This window comes from Phocoena phocoena, chromosome 10, assembly GCF_963924675.1.
Source record: "Phocoena phocoena chromosome 10, mPhoPho1.1, whole genome shotgun sequence".
NCBI lineage: Eukaryota > Metazoa > Chordata > Mammalia > Artiodactyla > Phocoenidae > Phocoena > Phocoena phocoena.
The window spans coordinates 33,032,460-33,057,748 of NC_089228.1; the positions used below are offsets into that span (position 1 = coordinate 33,032,460).

Genomic DNA, 25,289 nt, shown 5'->3' on the forward strand with positions numbered 1-25,289 from the left:
CTGGCATAAACACAAACCATGAATGGAGAGTCCAGAAGTAAACCCTCACATATATGGTCCCATGACTTTTGACAGGGGTTCCAGGACCATTCAGTGCGGAAAGGAGTCTTTTCAACAAATGGTACTGGGAAAAAACTGGATATCCATATGCAAAAGAATGAAGTTGGACTTTTACCTGACGCCATATACAAAAATTAACTCAAAATGGATCAAAGACCTACATGTAAGACCTAAAACTCTTAGAAGAAAATACGGACCAAAAGCATCACAACATTGGATTGGCAGTGATGTCTTGATTATAACACCAAAGGCACAGGCAATGAGAGAAAAAAATAAACAAATTGGATTTCATGAAAAAATTTAAAAATTGTGCATCCAAAGACAATATCAGCAGAGTGAAAAGGCAACCCATAGAATGGGAGAAAATACTTGTAAATTATGTATCTGATAAGGAAATAATATGCAGAATATAGAGAGAAATTCTGAAACTCAACAACAAAAATCAAACAACTTGATTTAAAAATTGGCAAAGGACTTGGAGAGACATTTTAAAGAAATACAGATGGCCAATAAGCACATTAAAAGATCACACAACATCATTAATCACTGGGGAAATACAAATCAAAACTACAATTAGATACTATCTCACACCTGTTAGGATGGTGACAATCAAAAACAAACCAGAAAAGTGGGCAGGATGTGGGAAAATTGAAACCCTTATATACTGTAGGTGAGAATGTAAAGTGGTACATTCTTATACTGTGGAAAACAATATGGTGGTTCCTCAAAAAATTAAAAGTAGAACAACCATATGATCCAGCAACTCTGATTCTGGGCATATAACCAAACGAATTGAAAACAGGGTCTCAAAGAGGTATTTGTACACTCATGTTCATAGCAGCATTTTTCACAATAGCTAAAATGTATAATCAACCTATGTATCCATCAGCAGATGAATGGATAAGCAAAATGTGGTATATACATACAGTGGAATGTTATTCAGTATTAAAAAAGGAAGGAAGTTCTGATGTATGCTCTGGATGAACCTTGAGGACATTATTCTAAGTGAAATAAGCCAATTACACAAAAACCACTGTATGATTCTACTTATATCAGGTACTCAGAGTACTCAGAATTGTAGATGCAGAAAGTAGAATGGTGGTTGCCAGAGGCTGGGGGTAGGGGGAATGGAAAGTTATCATTTAATGGGTAGTTTCAGTTTTATAAGATGGAGTTTTAGAGGTGGTTGACGGTGTTGGTTGTACGACATTATGAAGGTATTAAATACTACACTGCTACTGAAGTATACACTTAAAAATGGGTTAGATGGCAAATTCTTTATGTGTTTTACCACAATAAAAAAAAGAAAAGGTATTTCTGAAGCATTATGAGAGATTTGCAGGCCTGTAAATTCATGCTTCCCAAGCTACCTGTTTCTTTTTTAAAATATCTAATTTGTCATGGAACAATATGTGGTCCTGCTGTGTATGATCATTGTGAAGTTCTGGCCACATGTGACTCGTGTTCAGAAATATCTCAGTTTGTCTATACACTGCTCACGGTGACAAGTCCATCAGTCTTGTTCTTGAATATTGGTGTGATACATAGGCACTCTCGATTTTTGTAGTTATCTTATAGACTGGCAACAAAGAGTTGCATGGACCACATTTGGACAAGTGTCTAAGTCAAATCTTAGCTTTATAGGCGTTAGGTACTTGAGAGAGAGAGACAGTTGGGAGAAATTGTTTCAGGATGGTTCAGTTTCCAGGTTTGGGAGCTAACAACCATGCTCTCCCTAGGTGTGTAGATATGGGTTCTTTTTCTTTCTTTCTTTTTTTTTGGCTACCCATATTTTGAACTCTCTTCTGATCTTATGAAGGACCTTTCCTGATGGAAGGTGAAAATGTCAACACTTGGTTTCTCAGCCTCCTTTGCAGCTGTGCTGTGTACCCGACCCTGGCTCTGCTCATTAGATGTAGCTGCCCCAGAGTTGCTGGAATTTTGAGAATGTGGTGTGCTCTCTGCTGCAGAGACTGTAAGGTCGAGGCCATGGCGCTGCACAGCTACAGGGCTAGTGGTGGTTTTCAGTGGTCCATGGCAGCTGGGTTTGTGCTGTAAATCTCAGTTTCTGGTATTCTGCAGCTGGGGCAACAGTGTTGGTAGGCCTGGAGCTTCAGAAATCAGTCTGAAGCCATTAGGATTAGGGCAGCCTGGTGACCTCCAGGGCCTGAGCTCTCCCTGCCCCTGCCCCCTCTCCAGTGGTCTGCTCTGAGAGGTGCAGGTACCACTTCAGCAAAACTGGCTCCTTCCGAGTCTCCTTAGCTGTGATGAAAAGGCAGCTTAGTTCAAAGGCAAGGACAACCCTGTGCTCAGGTCCATCTCTAGCCCTCTTCTGCTCAGGCCCATCTCTTATTTTATCAAGTCACAGTGACCAGTGAGTTGACTATGTTGCTTAGGTGGATTCAGTTTTTTGCAGCATGTGGAATTTCTCACAAAATCCTCATTTTCCATCCCCAGTCCTAAACCCTGGTTTTCAATTTGCTTATTTTTCATTGCCTGCTATTTCAACCTAGTACAACCTCACCCTTTGAAGAAAAGTTTCTACTTTTTTTCTTGTAAATGTTGTTAATAATTTACAAACATTAGAAAGCTGCAAAATAATTTTTAAAAAGATACAGAATTTTACATTTGCCCCAGTCTCCTAAATTTAAAATTTTAAGAGTTGAGTCCTCCTTGGAGTAAGAAAGGAATATTTCCTCTTACAATGAGTCCTTTTAAAAAGCACAAACTTACTGTTCAAAACACATTTAAAGAACCATTCTTATATTTTGTAGTTGGTCTTAAATATCTTTTATTCTGTCTGTTATGTTCAAGGAGAACAAGCTGGCAGATGCAGTAAAGTATAAAGAAGAAAAGTAAAATCATCATTCATACCACTGCCAAATAATACTTTAGTGAATTCCATATATATATTTTGTTGTTGTTGTTCTATGGTAGAATTGTCTCTTTTTACAAAGAAATATCATATGATTTTACATTCTACTCTTTTTCCTTCTCATGCTCTGATTTCTACTTAGTTATCAGTTGTATGCAAACATGATTTTAAATACTTGCATAATGGTTTAAATTTTTATATACAAATATAAACTAAAAATTACCCATAATTTTACCAACCAGATAATCTTGGTTGGCATTAAAAATGAATAAAACCCACATGGTTAGAAAATTCAAGCAGAGAACTACAGAAATGTTCAGAAAGGAGAAACAGAAGGCCTCTTCCACAGTTTTGTACCCTAGACCCTTTCCCCCAAAGTTAAACACTATTAAAATTTCTTGTGAATTTTTTCTCCAGAAAAAAATTTTATATTAATAGCTGTGTATATGTATCTATTTATAGGCTTATTTTTTATTTACACAAGAGGCTATATATTCCCCACCCTGGTCTGTACCTTGTCTTTATTAAGAATCATTCTTGGTGATCTTTGTGCAACGTTTTAAAAGTGGTGTATCCCTACCTCTATAAATGTCTCCAGTTCCAGCTCTGTGTTTCAATCTTGTCTGTGGTATAATTGGCTCTTCTGCTGAGTTCTTAGATGTGAGATAATAGCTATGTCACTCCTGTGTCTCACCAGCCCACATTTCTCCAGCTCTTATCGCCTACCTGAGTATTCCTTGGACCACTGACCCTCAACATCCTTAATCTCCCCAGTAACTGAGGAGGCCCCAGGGAGTCTCACAGCAGTCTTCTTTAGCCTCTATTTGCAGCGCCCGAAGTCCCTTGAAATCAGTGATGCCACTACACCAGGGCTGATGCCCTGAGAGAAAGTCTCCTTTCTTCTGTCCAGGGCACTGTCTCCCAGGGTGAACACGGGGAACTTAATCAGTTTGCTTGGAGCCACCATGGATTTGCACACGTGTGTATGCAAATGTGGGTGTGAGTGTACTCAAAATAATAACACACACTCTCTCAAGAGTCAGTCCTCTCAGCTGCTGGCTTCTTCTGTATAATGACTACATTCTGATATGTAACCATCCATATTTTTGCTCACTCATATATTTGCTTATTGTATTGTGTAACCCCGTGAACACTTGTCTGGAACGGAGGGAGCCTTTGTTCTGAGTGCAGATGATTATACCTTTTGAGTTCCTGTGTTTTGCATGGAGGGACACTGAATTTTTACAGTGGTAGCTGAATAGGATACAATGCATTTTGATGAAGGAGAAGATTAATTATTTCCCCAAACCAGGATGTCCGTCTCAAGGCAGAAAACATGTCTTATTAAAAAATACATTGGCAAAAAAAAGGAAGGAGAAGAAGGAAGGGGGAGGAGAAAGGGAAAAATAAAAGAAAGAAGGAAGGCGCAAAGGATGGTGGGAAGAATGGAAGGAGGAAATGTCCATCTGCATTAGGCCACATCTATTTTAATCATTGGAAAAATTAGCCACGTCCTCTGTCCTCAGATTGAGGGTCAGCATCTTTGCATTCAGAACTATTTTGATGCTGCTACTGCTGCCACCTCCACTGTCAACCCTCCTCCTTCTCATTATTGCTTCTACTCTTGTCATTATTTGTATTGCCATTCCAGATTCATGCTACGTGAATCGAGTAATCTCCAAATTTGTTTGAGTCACACATTGTGAAACATGCATTTGGAATGATTTCCTGAGAAAGCCTGGGTGCAGAATACAAATATTTTGAATGGACTTATCTTAGAGTTGTACTGCTTTTTTTCCTTGTCAATTTAAAACCCTTAATATGAATAAATTGTTTGTACAGTGGGACTTTTTTTTAATCCTTAGATAAGAAATACAAGGTTTGAAAGCAGAGAATAAAAACATGAATGATAATGTACGCAATGCCCAAGAGAAGGTCCTTGCTGTTGTTCCTGGGCAGGCGTTATAATCGGCTATTTGGTGTGTTTATTTCAGGCTGCAGATAGTGGATAAAAGTGGCTGGTTGGTTGCCAGCACATGACTTATTTGCCAGATGGAGTGTTTAGTACTTGTTACATTTGATTTATATCACAGGTTCTTCCCATTAACAGTCTACTGGTGATAACCTACTTGGCTTTTCATGTGGTTACTTGAAACAGCCACTTGACAACATTTGGCATATCACAAAGTTTAATACTGAATAAAGGAGTGAGTGAATGACTACATAGGTTCTGCCTTATAGTGATACGGTGCTCAGTGCAGAATGAGCACCCAGTACGTGTCTGTTCATTGAATAAAGTAATGCTGAATATGTGTTTCTCTGATTCACTGCACCAAGATTAGGTTTATGGACTTGAGACTTAAAGGGCTGGTGAAAGAGGTAGAAATAGATAGAAATAATAGTGCTTACATGTCTGAAGGGCTTGCATTTGCATGGAGGGAGATATTCTGCTCGTCTGTATTGCCATTTAAACACGAAGTTGAATTACATGGAAGAAAGAAGGTCTCTTCATAATGGCCTTGATTCTGAGTCAAAGTGTAACTTCATAATACTGACAATTTCCATAATCTTGGGTCTTTTAAAATTTTTCTTTTTAGATAGGTCCACTTCAGGGACCTTGGCACTGAATATGTAATAAAATGTGCATTAAATATGGTGATCTTTACTTTCAGATTGAAAACTTGCAAGAACAACTTAAGGATAAAGACAAGCAACTGACCAATCTGAAAGACAGAGTGAAGTCCTTGCAGACTGATTCCAGTAATACGGATACTGCACTGGCGACGCTTGAGGAGGCTTTGTCAGAGAAGGTAAGCTTGGACTAAAAATTAGCAGGGGTATCAGGATTTAGGGAAGCATGATTGGGAGGAAATGATCCAAATGCATTTCAGTGAGCTTGTTTTTCTTCATGCACCCGCACTAAGCCTAGTCCCAGTTGGGCCTCCCACTCCCGTGCTCGCCCTTTGCAGTAGACTTGGCACGCTGAAGCCAAGGGGTGTCTTTTTGAAATGCATATCTGGTCACATCACCCTTGGCCCTGATTAAAAACCTTCACTACCTTGTCATTGTTTTTAGGATGATAAAGACTGAAATCTTTAACCTCACCCATAGGGTCCGACCCTTCATCTGCTTTGGCTCTTACCTGACCAGCCACTTCTCTGCCTGCCTCACTTCCCTCCCCTCCCCTCCCCTCCCCTCCCCTCCTCTCCTCTCCCCTTTTCTTCCCTCCCTCCTTCCCTCCCTCCCTTCCTTCCTCCCATCTTTCCTTCCTTCCTCCTTTTCCAGCCTCATCCCCCATCTCTCTTCCCTCATTCTTTGTGCTCCAGGCATACTGGCCTTCTAGATTTCTTTTTTAATTAATTTATTTTTATTTTTGGCTGTATTGGGTCTTCGTTGCTGCACGCGGGCTTTCTCTAGTTGCGGCGAGCTGGGGCTACTCTCTGCTGTGGTGCTCAGGCTTCTCATTGCGGTGGCTTTTGTTGTTGCAGAGCATGGGCTCTAGGTGTGCGGGCTTCAGTAGTTGGGGCATGTGGGCTCAGTAGTTGTGGCTTGCAGTCTCTAGATCGCAGGCTCAGTAGCTGTGGCGCACGGGCTTAGTTGCTCCGCAGCATGTGGGATCTTCCCGGACTAGGGCTTGAACCCATGCCCCTTGCATTGGCAGGCGGATTCTCAACCACTGTGTCACCAGGGAAGCCCCGGCCTTCTAGGTTTTTAAGTGCACCATTGTTCCCTCCTGCCTCAGACACTTTGCACATGCTATTACTGAGCCTAGAATGTTCTTTACTCTTTGCAGACTTAATTTCTCTTCTTCAGAGAGCTCAACTTCCTGAGAAGCTGTATAGCACAGTAGTCAAGAATGTGGACATGGGAGTCAGACTGCTTGGGTTCAAATCCTAGGTCTGACACTTACTACTTAGGGCAAGTTACTTAACCCCTCGCTTTCTCAGTTTTATCATTTGTAAAAGAGGATAATAATAGTACCTACTTTAGTGGAATACGTTGAGGAGAAGATGCACTAATATATGGAAAGTGTTGAGAATAACAGGCATAATAAGTTATAGCTGTTATTATTATTATCAGTCATTTTCTCAGGGAAGCCTCCTAGGTAAAATCCTCTCTTATGTTCTCATGAACACCGTGAATTTCCCAGAGCTCTTGTCACAATCTTAATTGTTCATTTAACTGTTTTAATGTGATTAATTGGTCTTCTCTGCTGGACTCCAAGCCTGAGCAACATACCCGTATATATGTGTTATTTGTGTGTGTTAGCTTACCTTCCCCCAGTGCCTAGCACAGTACCTGCATGGGGGAGTGCTCAGTGGGTGTTGATTGAGTGAGTCGCCACCATATGACAGGCACTGCTGTGGGGACTAGGGGTCCAGTAGAGAAGAGAATGGGTGAAAATCCTAGCTCTCGTGGAGGTTAGATTCTAATGGGACTGAGGAGACACAGGCAATAATTAAGTAAGTAAAACACATGGGACTTCAGAGGGTAATCATTTCCATAGAAGAAAGCAAGAAGACGGTACAAGGAGTGCTGGGGTGAAATGGCCAGGTAGAGGGTCTTACTGAGAAGGGAAAGTGAGGGATGAGCCATGAGCACTTCTGGAGGGAGAATGTACTAGAGGGGAGAGCAAGTGCAGAGTGGGAGGGGGAGGGGGGAAGAGTATCCCTTGAAGCCCCTGGGAGAAAGGATGAAAAATTTTGACTTTCACTCCAAAGGGGATAAGAAGCCATTTGGAGGGTTTTGTTCAGACTGACATTTAAAAGGATTACTTTGATTAAAAGAATGAACAAAATCTATTAGGCAAATAGGTCATCCTGATGTTTACCGATTTCTAGCGCATTTCATTCTAGTTAAGTTAGTTCATTCATTCTCTCGGCACTTCTGTAGGACTCGTACTGTGCAGAGTGTGTGTAGTGTGCTCAGTCTTAGCTCTGCCACTAACTGGGTGACCTTGACAAATAACTCTCTCTCCCAGGGCCTCAGATTTCCCATTTGTAGGATGGGAGAATTAGATTAAATAGCCCACTGGTTCCACAAGTCAGTGAATCTTAAAGAAGGCTTCTCTGACCTCTACTTCAGAACCACCAGGAGGAGTCTGTTGAAAATATAATTATTAGGCCCCATGTATATCTACTGAATCAGAACCTTGAGTAGTGCCTAGAAGTCTGCACTTTGGCAAGCTCCCTAGGTCATTGTGATACATACACTAGTCTAAGAACCACTTCTCTATGCTAAAAATATAGAAGGTTAAAAAAAGGAGCCATAATTCTATGCCTAGATAGTCTTAATTTTCCTATTAAAATTACAAGATTATAACTTTAACATTAAATTATAAATAAGAGACAAGATTTTATGTGGAAACATAAGAATAAATAAGATGGTTTTTCAGGAAAAATATTCTTTTTACAATTTTCAAGAATTTAGTATCAAATGTTTGGGTTTTTTTTGGCTGTGTTGGGTCTTCATTGTTGCGCATGGGCTTTCTCTAGTTGTGGCGAGCAGGGGCTACTCTTTGTTGCAGTGCGCGGGCTTCTCCCTGCGGTGGCTTCTCTTGTTGCAGAGCATGGGCTCTAGGCATGCGGGCTTCAGTAGTTGTGGCGTGCGGGCTCAGTAGTTGTGGCACGCAGGCTCCGTAGTTGTGACTTGCGGGCTCTAGAGCACAGGCTCAATAGTTGTGGAGCACGGGCTTAGTTGCTCCACAGCATGTGGGATCTTCTTGAACCAGGGCTCAAACCTGTGTCCCCTGCATTGGCAGGTGGATTCTTATCCACTGCGCCATCAGGGAAGTCCCTCAAAACTTTCTTGTAGTAATTTTGTTTGTAAAATTTGAATAAAGGAATGTTGTTTCAAAAACTATTAATAATCATGTATCCCTTTTGCAGTTTTTGAGTGATATCATGTCAGTCCACTTGTACCCTTGATTTCTTTCTCCAAATGTACAGAAATAAACTTATACCATATACTTTTCCATATCATGTATTCTTTTTTTTTTTTTTTTTTTTTTTTTTTGTTTTGCGGTGTGCAGGCCTCTCAGTGTTGTGGCCTCTCCCACTGCGGAGCACAGGCTCCGGACGCGCAGGCTCAGCGTCCATGGTTCACGGGCCCAGCCGCTCCGCGGCATGTGGGATCCTCCCAGACCGGGGCACGAACCCGTGTCCCCTGCATCGGCAGGCGGACTCTCAACCACTGCGCCACCAGGGAAGCGCCATATCACGTATTCTTGGCAGCATTTTATCCTTTTCCCCCCTGCTAAGATTTGATTTATTCTAGTTTAAATCCCAAAACAATTCTCATACCTGAAACTACTCCCTTTACTTAAGTACTTCCTTTGAGACTCAGGAGATGTTCAGGAAGGAAAGCTGAGGTCTGTGGGAGTCTGGCCCCATCAAACTGTCCCCATTACTTGATAACTGCATCACGTGGGGCAAGCCTCTTGTCCTCTCAGGGCATCTCAGTAACTTATCTTCAAAATGTGCATTTAAACTAGCTGACCTCTAAATTCCATTATCTTTTGGAATTACCTTGACAATAATTATTTAGTTTGCTGATCCACAATCTCAGGCATGTGAAGTCTGTACCGGACCATAGATGGGCAGTTGAGAACTTGGATGCCATGAAGGGCCATGCAGGGAGCAGAAATGAGGGAAGTGGGTTTGGTGTTAAGTAGTAGGGACTGCTGGTGATGGAGCAGTCTTTGACTTACCTCAAAATATTCAAGTTCAGATTTTATAGTATGATGCTCAAGCCAAACAAAATAGCTCTTTGGACCAGCTGTGGCCCATGAGCTGTTAGTTTCTAAACCCTGTTTGCATCTGATTTTTAGCCTTTCACCTGATGAAGAATAAAAGCAAACAGAGAGAATTTTCAAAAGGTGCCAAAAATCAGAGCATTAGTGTATTTGAAAAACACAGACAAAAACATTGGATAGGAACTGGCAAAGTTTTCTATCATGGGACAAAGAATAGTAGATTTATTTTAAGTATTTATTCCAGTGGGTATCAGACTTCTGTATGTATCTAAAAATAATCTTCTCATCTAGAGAGTGTCTTAAAATACAGTTTCCTGGATCCCATTTCCTAGTGATTCTGATTCAGTGCTCTGCTGTGGGCTCTGCTGTGGGGAATCTTTGATTTTTAACAAGCATGCCCAGTGATTCTGATGCAAGTGTTTGGAAGGCCACACTTTGAGGAACAGTAAATCCATGTTCATTTTAAACAGTAAATCCATGTTCATTTTAAACATGGGAAGTGGGCTCAAGATGACATGCCCAGAAATGAAAATCTGGGACATGTGCAGCACTGTTCCTCATCTCTGGGCCCTGGGTGGACATCATTAATCACCCGTGGCACCAGTTAACTTCTCACCCCAGCACTCTGGGAAGCCACTTCTGCTCTGTCTAAGTTAGCCCTTAGCTGGGACTTTATTGCCTCCCCAAGGCCACTCAGCTCATGGGTGATGGAATGGGACTAAAATTTAAACGTTCTGTTCTTTGTGTGTTTGACAATGCAATCTCTTTTAATAGCCTTCCCCTCACCAGTTCCATTTTTATCCGCATGTAAGTGGACCGATCCTCTGCAACAAGACATGGGACAAAAAAGAAAATGATTAATTAAAAATTGTGTACTTATAAGAGCATTTAATTATTTGCTGTCCTTTGGCTGATGAATAGAACCCATTAGGCACTATTCACCATTTCACTTGGATTATTACATCCCAGGGAGTGTGTTATTCCTTTTAATGTCTGGGAACTTATTCAAATATCCAGAGTGTGTAAAAATAAATAAATAAATAAATACTGCTGCTTGGTGAGTTAAGCTTGAGTATGACTTAGCTCTAGGAATGACACGCAGAAGCTCAAGGAACCCGCAGTATTTATAAAGCTGGTCTCGCCAAGCCTTGCTGTGGCCACGTAGCAGATAAGCAGTTGAGAAAGCCAGATAGCAGAGCTGGAGGCCACTGCAGTGCAGTTCCCACCCAGTGATAAAGCACAAATAGATTAGACCTGTGCAGAGCCAGATGGGTGCACAAGGAACACTTGCCAATGCAAATAAGACTAAAACAAGAATACATTGTTGGAATTTCTGCAAGTTGGTTGTTAATCAAGTAGATCATGCCATATTAGGACCTTTTAACACATGTTTTTGACATCTGGCCCTGCGCGGCTGACAGTTAAATTAGTTTTGTGATTGACGGAGAAATATTTTGTAGTATTGAATCATCAATAACACTTAAAAACATTATACTGCTTGCTGATTTTCTTTGTCATCGATGCCCAGTCAATAGTACAAGTGCTTAGAGCAAATCAACCTAATTTCCAAGTGACTCTGACACCTTCTGGATGTTAACATGCATACTTAATTTCCCTTCCTTTGAAGACAGGATGATCCCTAATTTGAATTTTGTTCCTTCCATCAGCCTTTTTGATTGCCTGTTGTACGCCAGACAGTTTGCCCAGCCCTGGGTTAAGAGATTCATAAGATTTGACTGTTGCCTTTTGAAAAGCTAGGCTGAGAGAGTGGACATGCAATAAAACCAAGCAAAGGGTGCCTAGTGAGAATAAATGCATGTTTATGTTCTGGCCAGAGTGATTCCTGGGAAGGTTTCTAAATAGTGATGTGACATGGTCAGTTTGGGGCTTTAAAAATATCACTCCAACAGCCACGGGGTGGAAGTGATGGGATGGAGATGGCCTGCTCACGGGGTTACCAGTTGTGAGGCTTTTGCAATAAGTGCAGGCAAAAGGTGTGGGTTCAGTTGCTGAAATTGTTAAAAGTCCTTGAGAGACTTACCGTGCACTGAGGCCATTTCCTTCTTCTGTCAATCACATAATCATCTACTCTACAATGGCACAGACAGAGTAAAATAGGACAGTAACTGAAATCAAGAAGAAACAAAATAGGGAATGTAATAGACTCATTTGTTCTATTTCTACCCCCACTGTTATAGTAATAATATACTTCATTTTAAAGTGTTTTTGAGTAATTACAAAACAACAATGGTACTTTTTTTGCCCTTGAAAGCATTAGACATAAATTATTGTCATTGGGGTAGAACAGTTGCTCCCCTGGGGGAACTTAAATCACAGGCTAAGTGTTCAAACTAACTTCCCTCTACATTAAACACCGTTTTACAGTTGTCTTATATATCAGGCATCGTCTTGTACTGTATACTTGTAAGAATATAAAAGACAATATTCTTAAGAATCGTTGCACCAACATTTTTTAACATGACCATCCAAAAGGAAATTCAAATATGTGTTAGGTAATTTGAAACAAGTTTCAGAAATCTAACTTAAATTTTACCCAAGCAGAATTTTCCTTAAAAAAAGAAGGTTCTGGGACTTCCCTGGTGACGCAGTGGTTAACAATCCACCTGCCAGTGCAGGGGACGTGGGTTCGAGCCCCTCGGGGAAGACTCCACATGCCGCGGAGCAACTAAGCCCGTGCGCCACAACTACTGAAGCCCCCGCACCTAGAGCCTGTGCTCCACAACAAGAGAAGCCACTGCAATGAGAAGCCTGAGCATCACAACGAGGAGGGGCCCCTGCTCGTCGCAATTGGAGAGGGCCCGCGCGCAGCGACGAGGACCCAACGCAACCAAAAATAAATAAATTTTTAAAAAAATCCTTAGGAAAAAACCAAAAGGTTCTTATTTTGATATCAGTAAGATTTCACACTTTTGGAAAACATGTCTACTAGAGTAATGTTTTTATTTCAATATAAAAGTCAAGGACAGACAGACCCTCAGATCTCCTTGAATGGCTCCAGGTGTATGTTTGTGGCAGTGTGTTCATTTGGGCGTGGCTAAGACTCAGACAGCCCTGGATGGCAGGGTGGGCCTTCTGTTTATGAGCTGGATCACTTTGGACGAGTCAGTCGGCCTCTCTGAGACTGGGTTTCCTCTGCACTACTCTGTTACCAGTGGTACTGGTTCAGATCTCACAGATGTGATAAGGACTAGATGAGAAGGGTGGGTCACAGTGCCTAGCATGTAGCAGCTTCTCAGTAAAAGAAGCTGCTGTTTGAACTTTGCTCAAATTCTAGCAATGTTTTTGAGTCTCTACTGATTGCCAAGAAACCACTGAAAAAATATGGAAGTAAATAAACAGCTCCAGACACATTGAAAAATCACTTATATAAGGAGCTTATTCTTTCTTTTGTCTCAAGTTTTCACTGGGAGTCCAGCTCTAAGTCCCGGAGGGGTCTAGGTCCTGCCCCACTTTGATCCCCTTTCTAGTGAGAAGAGTCTTCAGAAATCAAGGAAAGTTCTTTGACATCAGATGGGAAAGCCAAGCAAAGAGGGTTGATCCAAGAGGTTAGTTCTACCTCTTCCCCTTACCCATATAAGACTTTAGGTCTTGGTGCCTGAACCTCCCTCTTCTGGAATTGCTCTTGGAATTTTCCTGGTACCACCATGAACTTGAACATTGAGATCCCTTGCAACCCTATGATATTAACTTTGATTAACAGCTGAAAGCTTTATTGACTGTCTTTTCCAAATACTGTTACGCACAGCTTCTCTTCACAAACCCAGTTTTGAATATCTTGTGTTTGTTGATTCCTCTAGAACATTTCTTATGTGTATTTCTTCTTATTTCCTTTTGTAGCATGCCTTGGCATGCACACTGATCGGTTCTCAACTCTTTTTTTGGGCAATTGCCTCACAGGAAAGAATAATTGAGCGTTTGAAAGAACAACGGGAGAGAGATGATCGGGAAAGACTTGAAGAGATAGAATCATTCCGAAAAGAGAATAAAGACCTGAAAGAGAAGGTCAACGCTTTACAAGCTGAACTGACTGAAAAAGAGGTGAGTCTGGGAAAACAACCACACTGATAGTACTCATAAACCCATATCCATGTAGCCTTGGGAGACTAGAGACTTAGTTTGAGGGACAGTGTGAAGGCTTGGTGCACCTAGTTACCTTTGCTTTGTAAAGCTATCTGAATTCAAAGAACAGCATTTACTGTAATTCCCTACATCTGGTGATGCTCTGTGCATATCTTTTGTACTCTACTGACCACATGCCATTTAGCTCCTTGAAAGTTTTCTTGATGTCTTACCATATTCATACGGCTTGGAGGATTCTGTATTTTTTTTTTCAATGTCTCATGATCCCTTGTTTGAGATAACAGTAACAACAACAGCATTGATGATAATAACAATAGCTCCACTTTACTGAGGGCCTGTTATGTACTAATCCTTGTGTTGGGTGCTGTACATTCATCTGTGCTTCTCAAATGGATCACTCAATACCCCCAGGTTAGGAGATATGGTACCATGCTGGACACATAGATATAGGTTGTGGCTGCTCTTCTGGGACATCATTTTTACATTATGGTAAATAATTTGAAAGAGTATTTTAATGCTAGCACAAACATGGATACAAAAAACAAATCTTAACCTGCATTTTTTTAATATAAACCAATATGCTTTAAAGAAATATTTTTTTGGTGGTTATGGAGAGTATCCCTGTTCTGAGGGATGGCTATAACCCCTTTAGTTTACTTAGGGATACTTCGGTGGAGAAGTCTGAGAAGCAGCAATGCCCATTCTTTTATTCAGTCTCCAAAGCTCTGAGATATGTGCCATTGTCCACACTTGGTCCCCTCACATTTATTTTTGTCTGTGGAAAATGTCTTATCTCCTTTATGATATGTCAATCCTTTTGCTCTGTTGGGTTGTATCACAGCATAGTTGTATATGTCCCAGCTCCAAAGTATCACCTCAGCCCTTGGATTTTGATAATTCTATACAAACTAAAGTACTGTCTAAATTAGGAGTCCAAGAAGGGAACAATTGATGAGTAATAGGAATTTTGAGGAAACTTAGAAACAAAATTTGTATTCTCTAAAACTTAAGCTCACTAGTTTTTAGAGAAGAGATTATTTCTTTGATATGAAAATAAAGAATGTAAATCCTGGGGGATCTGTAATTACTGTAGTTAGTATGTAACAGAAGGCACAGAAGCTTCTATCTCGTTTGCAGCATTCTTCACAGATTGCAAGTGTTATTCATGGGTTTGCACCTTAAAAAAAATATATATATATATAGATAGATAGATAGATATGCTTCTAATTGAAAAGAGATCTTGATGACATGGTGGAGCATAAGCTTTAAATGAAAATAATTTTGTAAACAATGCTTACATTTTATGAACTTCAGATAGGCATTTCTGCAAACATTTATTGTTCCTGTGTAATAATGTGCCTGCCATTCGGCTAGATGTGGCAGTCAAGGTTCCACCAGAAAAACAGAACTGTACCAAGGGATTTAACCATATTAAGAAATTTATTACAAGAAATTGGCTTACATAGTTATGGAGGCTGGCTAAGCAAGTCCAAAATTCACAGGGAAGGCCATCAGGAAGGGCGGGCTGCAAACTCTCAGGCAGGAGCTGATGCTGCAGTCCACAGGAGGAATTTCTTCTTCCTGAGGGAAACCTTAGTCTGCTCCTAAGACCTTTCAACTGATAGGATCAGGCCCACCCAGATTATGAAGAATAATATCCTTTACTTAAAGTCAACTGATTGCAGATGTTCGTCACATCTACAAAATACCTCCACAGCAACACTTAAGGTTAGTGTTTGATTGAATAACTGGAGACTATGGCCTAGCCAAGTTGACACATAAAGCTATCACCCCTGGCAATTTTAAATTTATAAAGGAAAACAATGTATAATTGTTGTTAGCATGGAGCTTATAATTTAGTTGGAGTGGTAATAATCTTCAGCATGACAGAGTGCCTGGATTATGTTTCTTTATTATTTCTGTGGTAGTTACATGATAAAGACCATTGAAATTGGAGTCGGAGACCTGGGTTCAGACCTATGTCTCCCATTAATAGCTTGAGAACCTTGGAGAAGACAGGGCCTCATGTGAGCCTCAGTTTCCTTACCTGAAAAATGAGAATGGCTAACCTGTCCCTCAGAGGGTTGTTAGGACCTGGGTGGTTTGCTGGGTGATTGTGGCAGTATCTTCACCAATAAGGTTGTTCCAGTGCCCATGAAGCAGTAAAGTATTAGACCACATCATTTACTGAGAAACTGCTGTGTGCTTAGTGTTTTCCTAGGCACTGCAAAGGCATATAAAGGAAATACACCCTGTCTGATTTTGGGTGGAACCTGAACAACTTAGTCGCGTAGATAGACGTTGCTAACCATTTTGTGTTTGCTGGTGGACATTGCTCTCCTAGCTAGCAACGTTGTGTTCTGTGGTATATGCTAGTATTTATTTCTTTACCTTTTGGGATTCGTACTATACAGGGAAGCTCTTGGTTTCTGGGCGTGATTAATGAATGGAACAACTTGGGTAACCCCATGTCAGAGTTGGGGAGATTCATTATATTGCTGAATCTGAATTTACAAAGCACTAGGCCATAAAGTCTACTCTGAATTTTTAAGTAATTTTATCTTTGATTCTGTAGAAGATGTTTGAGAAACCATTGGCCATTTTTCATTAAAGAAATGGAATTTGATAAAAACAACAGGATTCTTCTTTTATACTTGGTCTGCCCTTTTTGGGGAGAAAAGAATTAAAGTTTGTATTTTCTTTCATATTTTTCTTAGAGTCTGTGCCACCTGACAGCAATAAACATAAATGGAAGGTTCAGGGTGTCTGTTTTGCCATGACATGTAAAGACCACCTTGGGACTTAGTTCATTAGCATAACTTTGAGACATGAAACATGCATTTACTGACTGCACCATTTGGTCACATTTGATTTTTACTGCAATTAGATCCTGCTTGGTTCTGTAAACTGGTCAACTTTAATTTCCTGGCCAGGGCCGACTATTGTTACCTTAGTAAGACTATATTTACCCTCTCTGTCTAATGCACACTTTATTACTATGTATAGAATCAATGTATTCAAATTGAAGACATTACGAGTAGAAATTATAGTGTTCTACTTACTAGTGTTCTTTTCCTTTCAGTCTAGTTTAATTGACCTCAAGGAACATGCATCTTCATTAGCCTCAGCGGGGCTGAAAAGGGACTCCAAATTAAAATCTCTAGAAATAGCCATTGAACAAAAGAAAGAAGAATGTAACAAATTGGAAGCACAGTTAAAAAAGGTAAGTGAAGTCTAAGAAAAAACATGCTCATTTTCTGAATTTATAAAATAGGAAAGAAAGAGACATTTTTCAAAAAATAAAAACCCCTTATCTTTTGTCATCTGGTGATAAAAGGATTAATTGAGCAATCTTTATTCCTAAGAAGTCTGCATCAAGTCTGTCTGTGAACCTGAAAAGTTATCTTAGGTTTCCTGTCTGGGGAAACACAAAACAAAACAAAACAAAACAAAACCTTGACAAATAGATGAAAATTGTAGTAGAAGTGAAAAATATTTTAAAAACCAAAAACCAGCCATTACTCTCTGGGCAAATCTCAACTATCAGAAAAAGATAAATGGAAGTGTTTGCATAAACCAAAGAATCCAGGGGTCCCATTATACATTAATAAACTTTTACTACTTTCAGAAGTAGGTCAATTTTTTTAATTGGAACTTTGCAAAACTTTACCCGACAATGTTAAATTTCTAGAAGTTCACCAAAATAGTCGAGTCCTTGGAAGATGTACGGATTGACTATTTATACTTGACCAGAAATGGCCTGAATGTCTAAGCAAGTTTGTATGTAGAAGGCTTCAGAAAAGAAAACAGGATCTTTGCATTGCAGCATTAACATGTTTTCTCTGAACTGGACATTTTTGTGGAGTACATTTCCAGTCATGCATTGTTCCTTTGACTTTTTCCCTGTGTTGTTTGGTACGTCTGCATTCATTGTTCACGTAAAACTCATAACATTATGAGTTTAAGCATTTTGTTTCCCTTTGACAACTTATAAACTTATTCAAAAGAGATGATAAGAATCTAAACAGTCAAACGAAGCATATAATAAAATTTGACTGTATAATTCATAGCATATTGGAATGGGGATTTATTCGCTAGAGTTATGAAAATATATGATATGGATGATAGGGATGTGAAAGCATCATATCTGTGGAGAAATTCTGGATATTTTAAAATTTAATATACTATTTTGTACGTATGATGCAATATATAACTGAAATGTGATTATACTGTGTACACTTTACCACAGAATTTTAGGGAATTGTCATGAGATTTCACACTAATAAAGTCTCCTTACTAATACAGAAAAAGATAAATATACAGGTCAAATCTCTTTACAAAAAAACAGCCAGAAAATCTCTATATTACAAAGTCTATTTCCTAATCCACTCAACATCTCACTTTTTTCAAGCAACATCTAGTTAAACAGAAATCTTGAGCAATAAATAGAAGAATTTAAACTGCCTCTTTGAGGGTGTTTACGCGGAGATTGACTTGGCTATTTATGCATGGGTGTATGATACATACTCTTGACGCATATATGAATGTTTTCAGCAATATGTTATACATGTATATGCATATCAAGAAATGAACCTAAGAAAGGTACTTTTTATTTAATGAACAGTTTTGTGATGATAAGGCAGACTCTCAGGTAACTCTGTGAGAGAACTTCTTTGGCTTCCTGTGGTGGTCTTTGAGTTATCTTACCTCACTTGCAGTGTGCTAAGTCCTGAAGGAGGGCCCCAAATAGACCTGGGCATGAAAGATGCCCTTCATCAACTCTGAGGAGCCATTATGGAGTTGAGGGCATCCCATATATTATTTCTGCAGATACATACTTGACACCCTCCCTTTTAGTGTAAGTCATCTATGGAATTTGAAATCCTCTAACAATTAAAAGAAAGAGGTTCATGTATTGATGCTTGTAGTTTCCATGTATATGACTTAACTAGTTTAATAAATGAATGTCTGTGCAGTTGAATTTAGTTTCTTTCAACATAGTTATGGTTAACCCCCAAAAGTCAATTAGAACATGTGGTTTCCTTAGACTCTCAGATAGACACCATGTTCTGAAATTCATAGATCAAATCCTATAAATATTTTAGCATTATTCCTGAGGACATTTTAACATTCTGCTACATCACCAGGATTAAAGTAACAAATATGGTTGTCTTGCTGTAAAGGACCTATTTAATTTATGAAAAGATAACTTATTTCTAAGTATATAAATAATCTTTGCTTATACTGTCTCCTAAATGCATAGTACAGTGAGATTAAATAAGGTAATTATAATTTAAATATTTTTATACCTAACCTGCAGATGTTATTTTGTTATTTTTGGCCCTCTACATCAACTAAATTCGAAAGTTCAAAATACTTTTTCTAGTACTCTTTAATTTCTGCTAATAAATAGTTCTGTAAAAACCTCAAGTACCCATCACCTTAAAAAGAATTGAGATCTGCATGAAATATTTGAAAATATAAGCCAACAGTATGTGAATATACATAAAACACATCATTTACTCATGGAAAAATAAGCAGCTATAAAAGCTTAAGGAGTGTCTGGGCCTCCTTTTAAATAAAAGGGTATGTGACTTGTGAATAAAATATAAAGGGTTACTAAATGAAAGCTGAAAACATAATAGTTTTATTATATCATAAATAAACCATGAGTTCCCCATGGAATTTTGCTTAAGATTTGTGAGCGTCCAGGTATTTTTATCATAAAATCCATACAGCATTGTAGATGTGTTTAGCTGAACAGAAATCTTGTTTGCTAGTGACAATGGAATCCAAATGGCGATTTAAATTTGCTTTTGTCTTATAAACAATGCTTGAAATTGGTGAGTTTTTAACAGAAAAGTTTGTGGAGAACATTCATACACATAGTTGCTTTGAACCCTTTACTATCCTATGTCAGTTTAAGACAGTTCCAAATACTTTGTGTCAAAAATGGTTACTATAGGCAGAAAAGGAGCTATTCCTTACACATTCCATCCCACCTCTTAAAAACAAACAATCCAAGATTCACTTGTAAGGAAATCTTTACTGATATTAGTGAGGCTGATAAAACGATATTAACCAAATAATTCTTAAGTACTAGCTATGAGTGTGCTTTATAACTTAGTGCATTCATTAATCTTAATTAGACACCTAGGGGTTGAGAAGAGCCTAGTGACATGTGGATCATTTTGTCTTTCAAAAGAGTATTCAGTGTTCAATATGTAGAAGTAAATTTACTTTAAATGACTAGAAATCATTTGAGAAGCAACAGCAATTCAAAATGTTTTGATTTGTCTTATTTGGTAATTTTCCAATTAATATCATTTTGAGGAGGGTGTTTTTTAAAACCACAGTAAAACTATCATTTACTTTATCAAAGTTGAAGAAAAAAATTCATGTTCTTCAAAGACATGTCTTGGCTTAAAGCAAATGAAAAGATCCTACAATATTTCACCTTCTACACCTTGACATTGGGCCCAAAATTAATGATGCGAGTATTTAATAAATATAACTTGAGGATGCTATTTAAAATATTTAGTACATTTAAATCTGCAAACATTTAAATCTTCTACACAAAATAGAAGAGCATTACAGATTCTAAAGGACTTGGAACATAGTAGGATAGACACAAAAAATGGTATTTTTTGTTATTATGAACTACCAGTGGAAACTGGTAGTAGACAATGGATAATACTGTATTTTGGTTCCCTTTAATCTTCCTACTGACTTAAATTTTTTCTTTTCCCATTTGCTGTTAATCCTGTAATGTCTTGCTTACTGATATTTTGCTGTTGCTAACCTGCTGTTTGCTGATCTATATTTTTCTAAAGTTAGACTGAATAGAAAATTCAGGCTGGTGTTAATATAAAAGAAGAGCTATAAATTCAATGATAAGATTTAATTAATCTTTTATTATTACCATCTTTGAAGTTCAGGTAACAAATTGCAGGCTTGGCCAAAAGCACTTCCTCTGATTCATTGCTGGAGGCCAGCACTTCATGTATCATCAAAAGTGGACAGCTTTCTTTATTTCATGGGTTATTTAACTTGAGAAAGGGAAAGTAACACAAACCTTCAATTTCTTATTCCAGCTATTCTTTTTTAGGAGCCAAAGTCAACATTTCTGTTTCCCTAGAGCCTCTCACTTTCACTGTGGAATGTTTAGAAACTGAAATTTCTTCCTTTTAACCATGAGTTTGTCTGTGCAAATGCACTAGATTTGTTGAGCTAATGCTGTGTTTCTGGATCTTTCCTTCTTTCCCTGTCTGTGCTTCAATGCCTCCCCACCTTTGCAATGTAGCAAGCTGAGCAGTTGTTCAATCAGATGTACAACCCAGTAAGTCATTTCTGAAAGTTCCCGCTGTAACATATCAAAGCATGAGGATCCATTGATCACGTCACAGTGTGCCATATTGGGGGTGTTTCGAAAATATACGTCTCTTCCCATTTCCGTTCTGTCAAAAGAAATGACCTGTGCAGAGGCCACTGCCATTTCTTTTGAAAGTGAAATTAAAAAATTAAGAACTCAGGGAACTATTGCCAGCTCTGATATTACCTCTGTCTTAACTTCAACCCTAAGGTGATAGAAAAACAGAGGTCATCTGCAGATCTAGGCTCATAGAATTCTTTCCCAGATCCTTCAAACATAGAGTTATCTATGCCAAAAGGGATAGCATTTGTAAAATAGCAAACAACTCAATGTATGTTATATTCAAGGGATAGAAGTTAAAATAGGTTTTTATTTTAAAGTAGGGCTATGCTCTTTGAGACTAGTAAATGCCTAACATTACTGTGGGTTTTGTAAGAGTTAAAAACATATCATTTGAGAACAAACTAAAATATAGTCTCCTAATAACAGGTAGTAACAATTCTGATTATAGCTTAATGGTACAAAAAAACAGGTAACTAGTAAAAATATGTGTAAAACAGCCCAGATGCCACCACTAATTTTTTTATCCTCATGACAAGTGTGTGTTTATATGAAGCAGTTTGTTTCTTTAACTTATTAAAGAAGAAGGGCTTTTTTGTTTTTCCAACTTAGGTGACTTAATGGGAGAAATAATACATAAGGTGACTGGGATTTGTTATGTGGCAGATGTGATCTGTGCTATCATGCATTCTAATTATCTCTTATTTATAAATTCCCATCATGGGAAAAAGGAATAGCAGGGATAAAGGAAACAATTCAGCCAACAACTTTTTGTTAAGCCACTGCTCCAGGATACATACAGCATGATACACAAGATACTTGGGTGTATTTCATTAGATTCAGTCTCCACCCTCCATTCTTTAAAACAAATTTTACTTTTGCAAACAGAATTCCTCAAGCCTCGTTGGAGCATCTTTATTAACCTCTTTCCCCATGTGTGATTTTTAGCAGAGCAACAAAAATAATCCAAATTTCCTTTCCCTTAACATTTGAATGGTTAATAAGCAGGCTTAGGACAGTGGAGATGTGAAGAAAGGCAAATTAAGATTGGGATATCTTCAAGCTTGAAAATTGACCGCGAGAAAAATAAGTGTTTTCTGTAGATCATTTTGAAGAGGTGTAAAGTAATCCCACTGAAATTGTCTCACACTTACTACTTAAGGACAGGAAAAAAACCTAAGTATGTCATATTTTAGGTGTGCAGGGCAAATGGGGAGGGCTTTGTTTCTGCAGCAGCTATGATTTATCAGGACCACAATAGGAGTTCACCATCCCTGTTAGGATAGGTAGGGCCAAAGAAATAGTTCTGTTAACTTTTAGACCATTTCCAGAAATATTGATAACATGGCAGGTATTGGATTTTGCCTTCATTTTAACCCAGTGATGGGTCTCTAGGATGCAAAAGCAAACTTTTCAGTCCTTTAGGTGACTAATTCAAAAGTCGTTGACTGATTTTTCTCCCTGAGTTAATTAAGCTAACCCATTGTTTTGGCATCCTGGGAATATAGCCAATTATTAATATAGCCAATTAATATAGCTCATTATTATTATTTTTTAAAATTTATTTTATTGAAGTATAGTTGATTTACAATGTTGTGTTAATTTCTGCTGGACACTGAAGTGATTCAGTTATACATGTATATATTCTTTGCCATTTTCTTTTCCTTTATGGTTTATTACAAGATATTGAATATAGTTCCCTCTGCTATACAGTAGGACCTTGTTGTTTATCCATTCTATATATAATAGTTTGCATCTGCTAATTCCCAACTCCCGATCCATCCTTCCCCACCCCTCTGCCCCTTGGCAAGCACAAGTCTATTCTCTATATCTGTGAGTCTGTTTCTGTTTCGTAAATAAGTTCATTTGTGTCATATCTTAGATTCCCCGTATAAGTGTTATCACATGGTGTTTGTATTTCTCTTTCTGACTTACTTCACTTAGTATGGTAAACTCTAGTTGCATCCATGTTGCTGCAAATGGCATTATTTCATTCTTTTTTATGGCTTAGTAGTGTCCCATTGTATATATGTACCACATTTTCTTTATCCATTCATCTCTTGATGGACATTTAGGTTGTTTCCATGTGTTGGCTATTGTGAATAGTGGTGCTGTGAACATAGGGGTGCATGCATCTTTTTGAATTATAGTTTTGCCCAGATATTTGCCCAGGAGTGGGATTGCTGGATCATATGGCAACTCTCTTTTTAGTTTTCTGAGGAACCTCCATACTGTTTTCCATAGTGTATAGCTTATTATTTTAACTCCCCTGTCTGCAGATATTCTCAGGGTTCAATTCGTTTTTATTTATTTATTTTTGAATTTTTAAAAAATTTATTTATTTACTTTTGGCTGTGTTGGGTCTTTGTTGCTGCTCGTGGGCTTTCTCTAGTTGCGGTGAGTGGGGGCTACTTTTCGTTGAGGTGCGCAGGCTTCTCATTGTGGTGGCTTCTCTTGTTGCAGAGCACAGGCTCTAGGCATGCGGGCTTCAGTAGTTGTGGCACGCAGGTTCATAGTTGTGCCTCACGGGCTCTAGAGCGCAGGCTCCGTAGTTGTGGCGTGCGGGCTTAGTTGTTCCACGGCATGTGGAATCTTCCCAGACCAGGCTCGAACCCGTGTCCCCTGCATTGGCAGGTGGATTCTTAACCACTGTGCCACCAGGGAAGCCCTCAATTCTTTTTTAGACTGATAGAGAAGCAGCATGATGAATTTTCTATACTTTAGAGTGTTTAAAAAATGACTGTTTTTCTGGTTATAGAAATAAGGTACGGTCTCAGCAGAAAGTTTGCCAAAGTATAGATGGATATAGGAGAAAATAAAAGTAACAAGACACCTCAGTGAACAGAGATGATAACTAGGAACATCTAGGTTGTTCCACACCCAGATATCTTTTGATTGATTGTTAGTGTTCTTTCATCTCCTGTTTCCTTTTCTACGCTTTTCCTTCTTTCTTTCCTTTCTCCCCCTTCCCTCCCTTTTCCTTCCTTCTCTCCTTCCCTCTATTCTTTCTTCTTTTTCTTTTTTCTTATCTAACATCTATTTCTTTTCACGAAATTGTGTCAGTGTTTGTTGAGTTTTATATCCTATTTTTATGACATATCATCAGAATTTTCTCATATAATTAACTGTTCTTCTAAAACACCTTTTTAATGGTTGTATGATATTCCACTCTATGTTCTCATTCCCCAAACGTTAATCATTTCTTACCCCCTTTTTTTTTTGCCAGTATAAATAATACACTGAAGAACATCTTTCCATATTAATTTTCCCATATTTCTATTTTTTTAATAGAATAAAATCCTGGGCCAGTAACTTTTAAAAGTTCCCGGTAGTTCCCACTATGTTGCATTTTAGAGAAGTTCTACTAAGGCATGGTTCTTCCAGCACTGAATAAAGGCATTCTTTCTGTCACATCCAGACCAACACCAAGGACTTTCATTTTACATAACTTTGACAAATGCACAGGTGGAATATTTTTTCTCATTTTAACTTTCCTTTCATTAATTACTAGTGTGGTTGAGGTTTTTAATTCATTTATTAGCTGTTTGTATTTTTCTTCTGTAAATTGTTTCTTTAAGTCATGTAAGCACTTGTTTTTGAGTTTTCTCTTTTGTTCATTGGATTATTCTGTATGGGTTATTCTGTGCTTTATATGGAAACTTCGTCAGATTTGTGGCAAAGTTTTATTTAATTTTTTTCTATAGAGAACTATTTTTACATTCCTGACCTGTGTTTCCCTTTAGGATTTCCTCATTGCCTTTATGCTTAAAAGTCATCCTCTGATTTCAAGCATAGACACTCACCTATATTAAATTTTTTAAATGTTACTTTTTATATCAATTTATCCACCTTATCTATCTTTAGATTACTTTGATTCATGTTGAGTGGTGGGGTTCTAACTATATTTTTTCTAAATGATCAACTAGTTATCCCAACACCATTTATCAAGTAATTCTTTCTGTATCCACTGATCTTGTTACTGTTTTATACTAAATTCTTATATGGATGAATATTTTAATTTCTGAGCTTCTGTTTAGTTTTATCAATTTCCATTGCTTGTTGAGTCG

The 25,289-nt window shown here is 38.4% G+C and overlaps 1 protein-coding gene across 1 annotated transcript in view; it reads left to right on the forward strand.

The window, feature by feature from the left end:
• Positions 1 to 25,289, forward strand: part of ERC2 (ELKS/RAB6-interacting/CAST family member 2) — a 736,860-nt gene that overhangs the window by 394,694 nt on the left and 316,877 nt on the right. The window contains exons 7-10 of the mRNA XM_065885901.1: positions 5,608 to 5,745; positions 13,608 to 13,748; positions 16,873 to 17,013; positions 21,094 to 21,129. Of these exons, the coding sequence (XP_065741973.1) occupies positions 5,608 to 5,745; positions 13,608 to 13,748; positions 16,873 to 17,013; positions 21,094 to 21,129 (456 nt within the window). The remainder of the gene's footprint in view (positions 1 to 5,607; positions 5,746 to 13,607; positions 13,749 to 16,872; positions 17,014 to 21,093; positions 21,130 to 25,289) is intronic.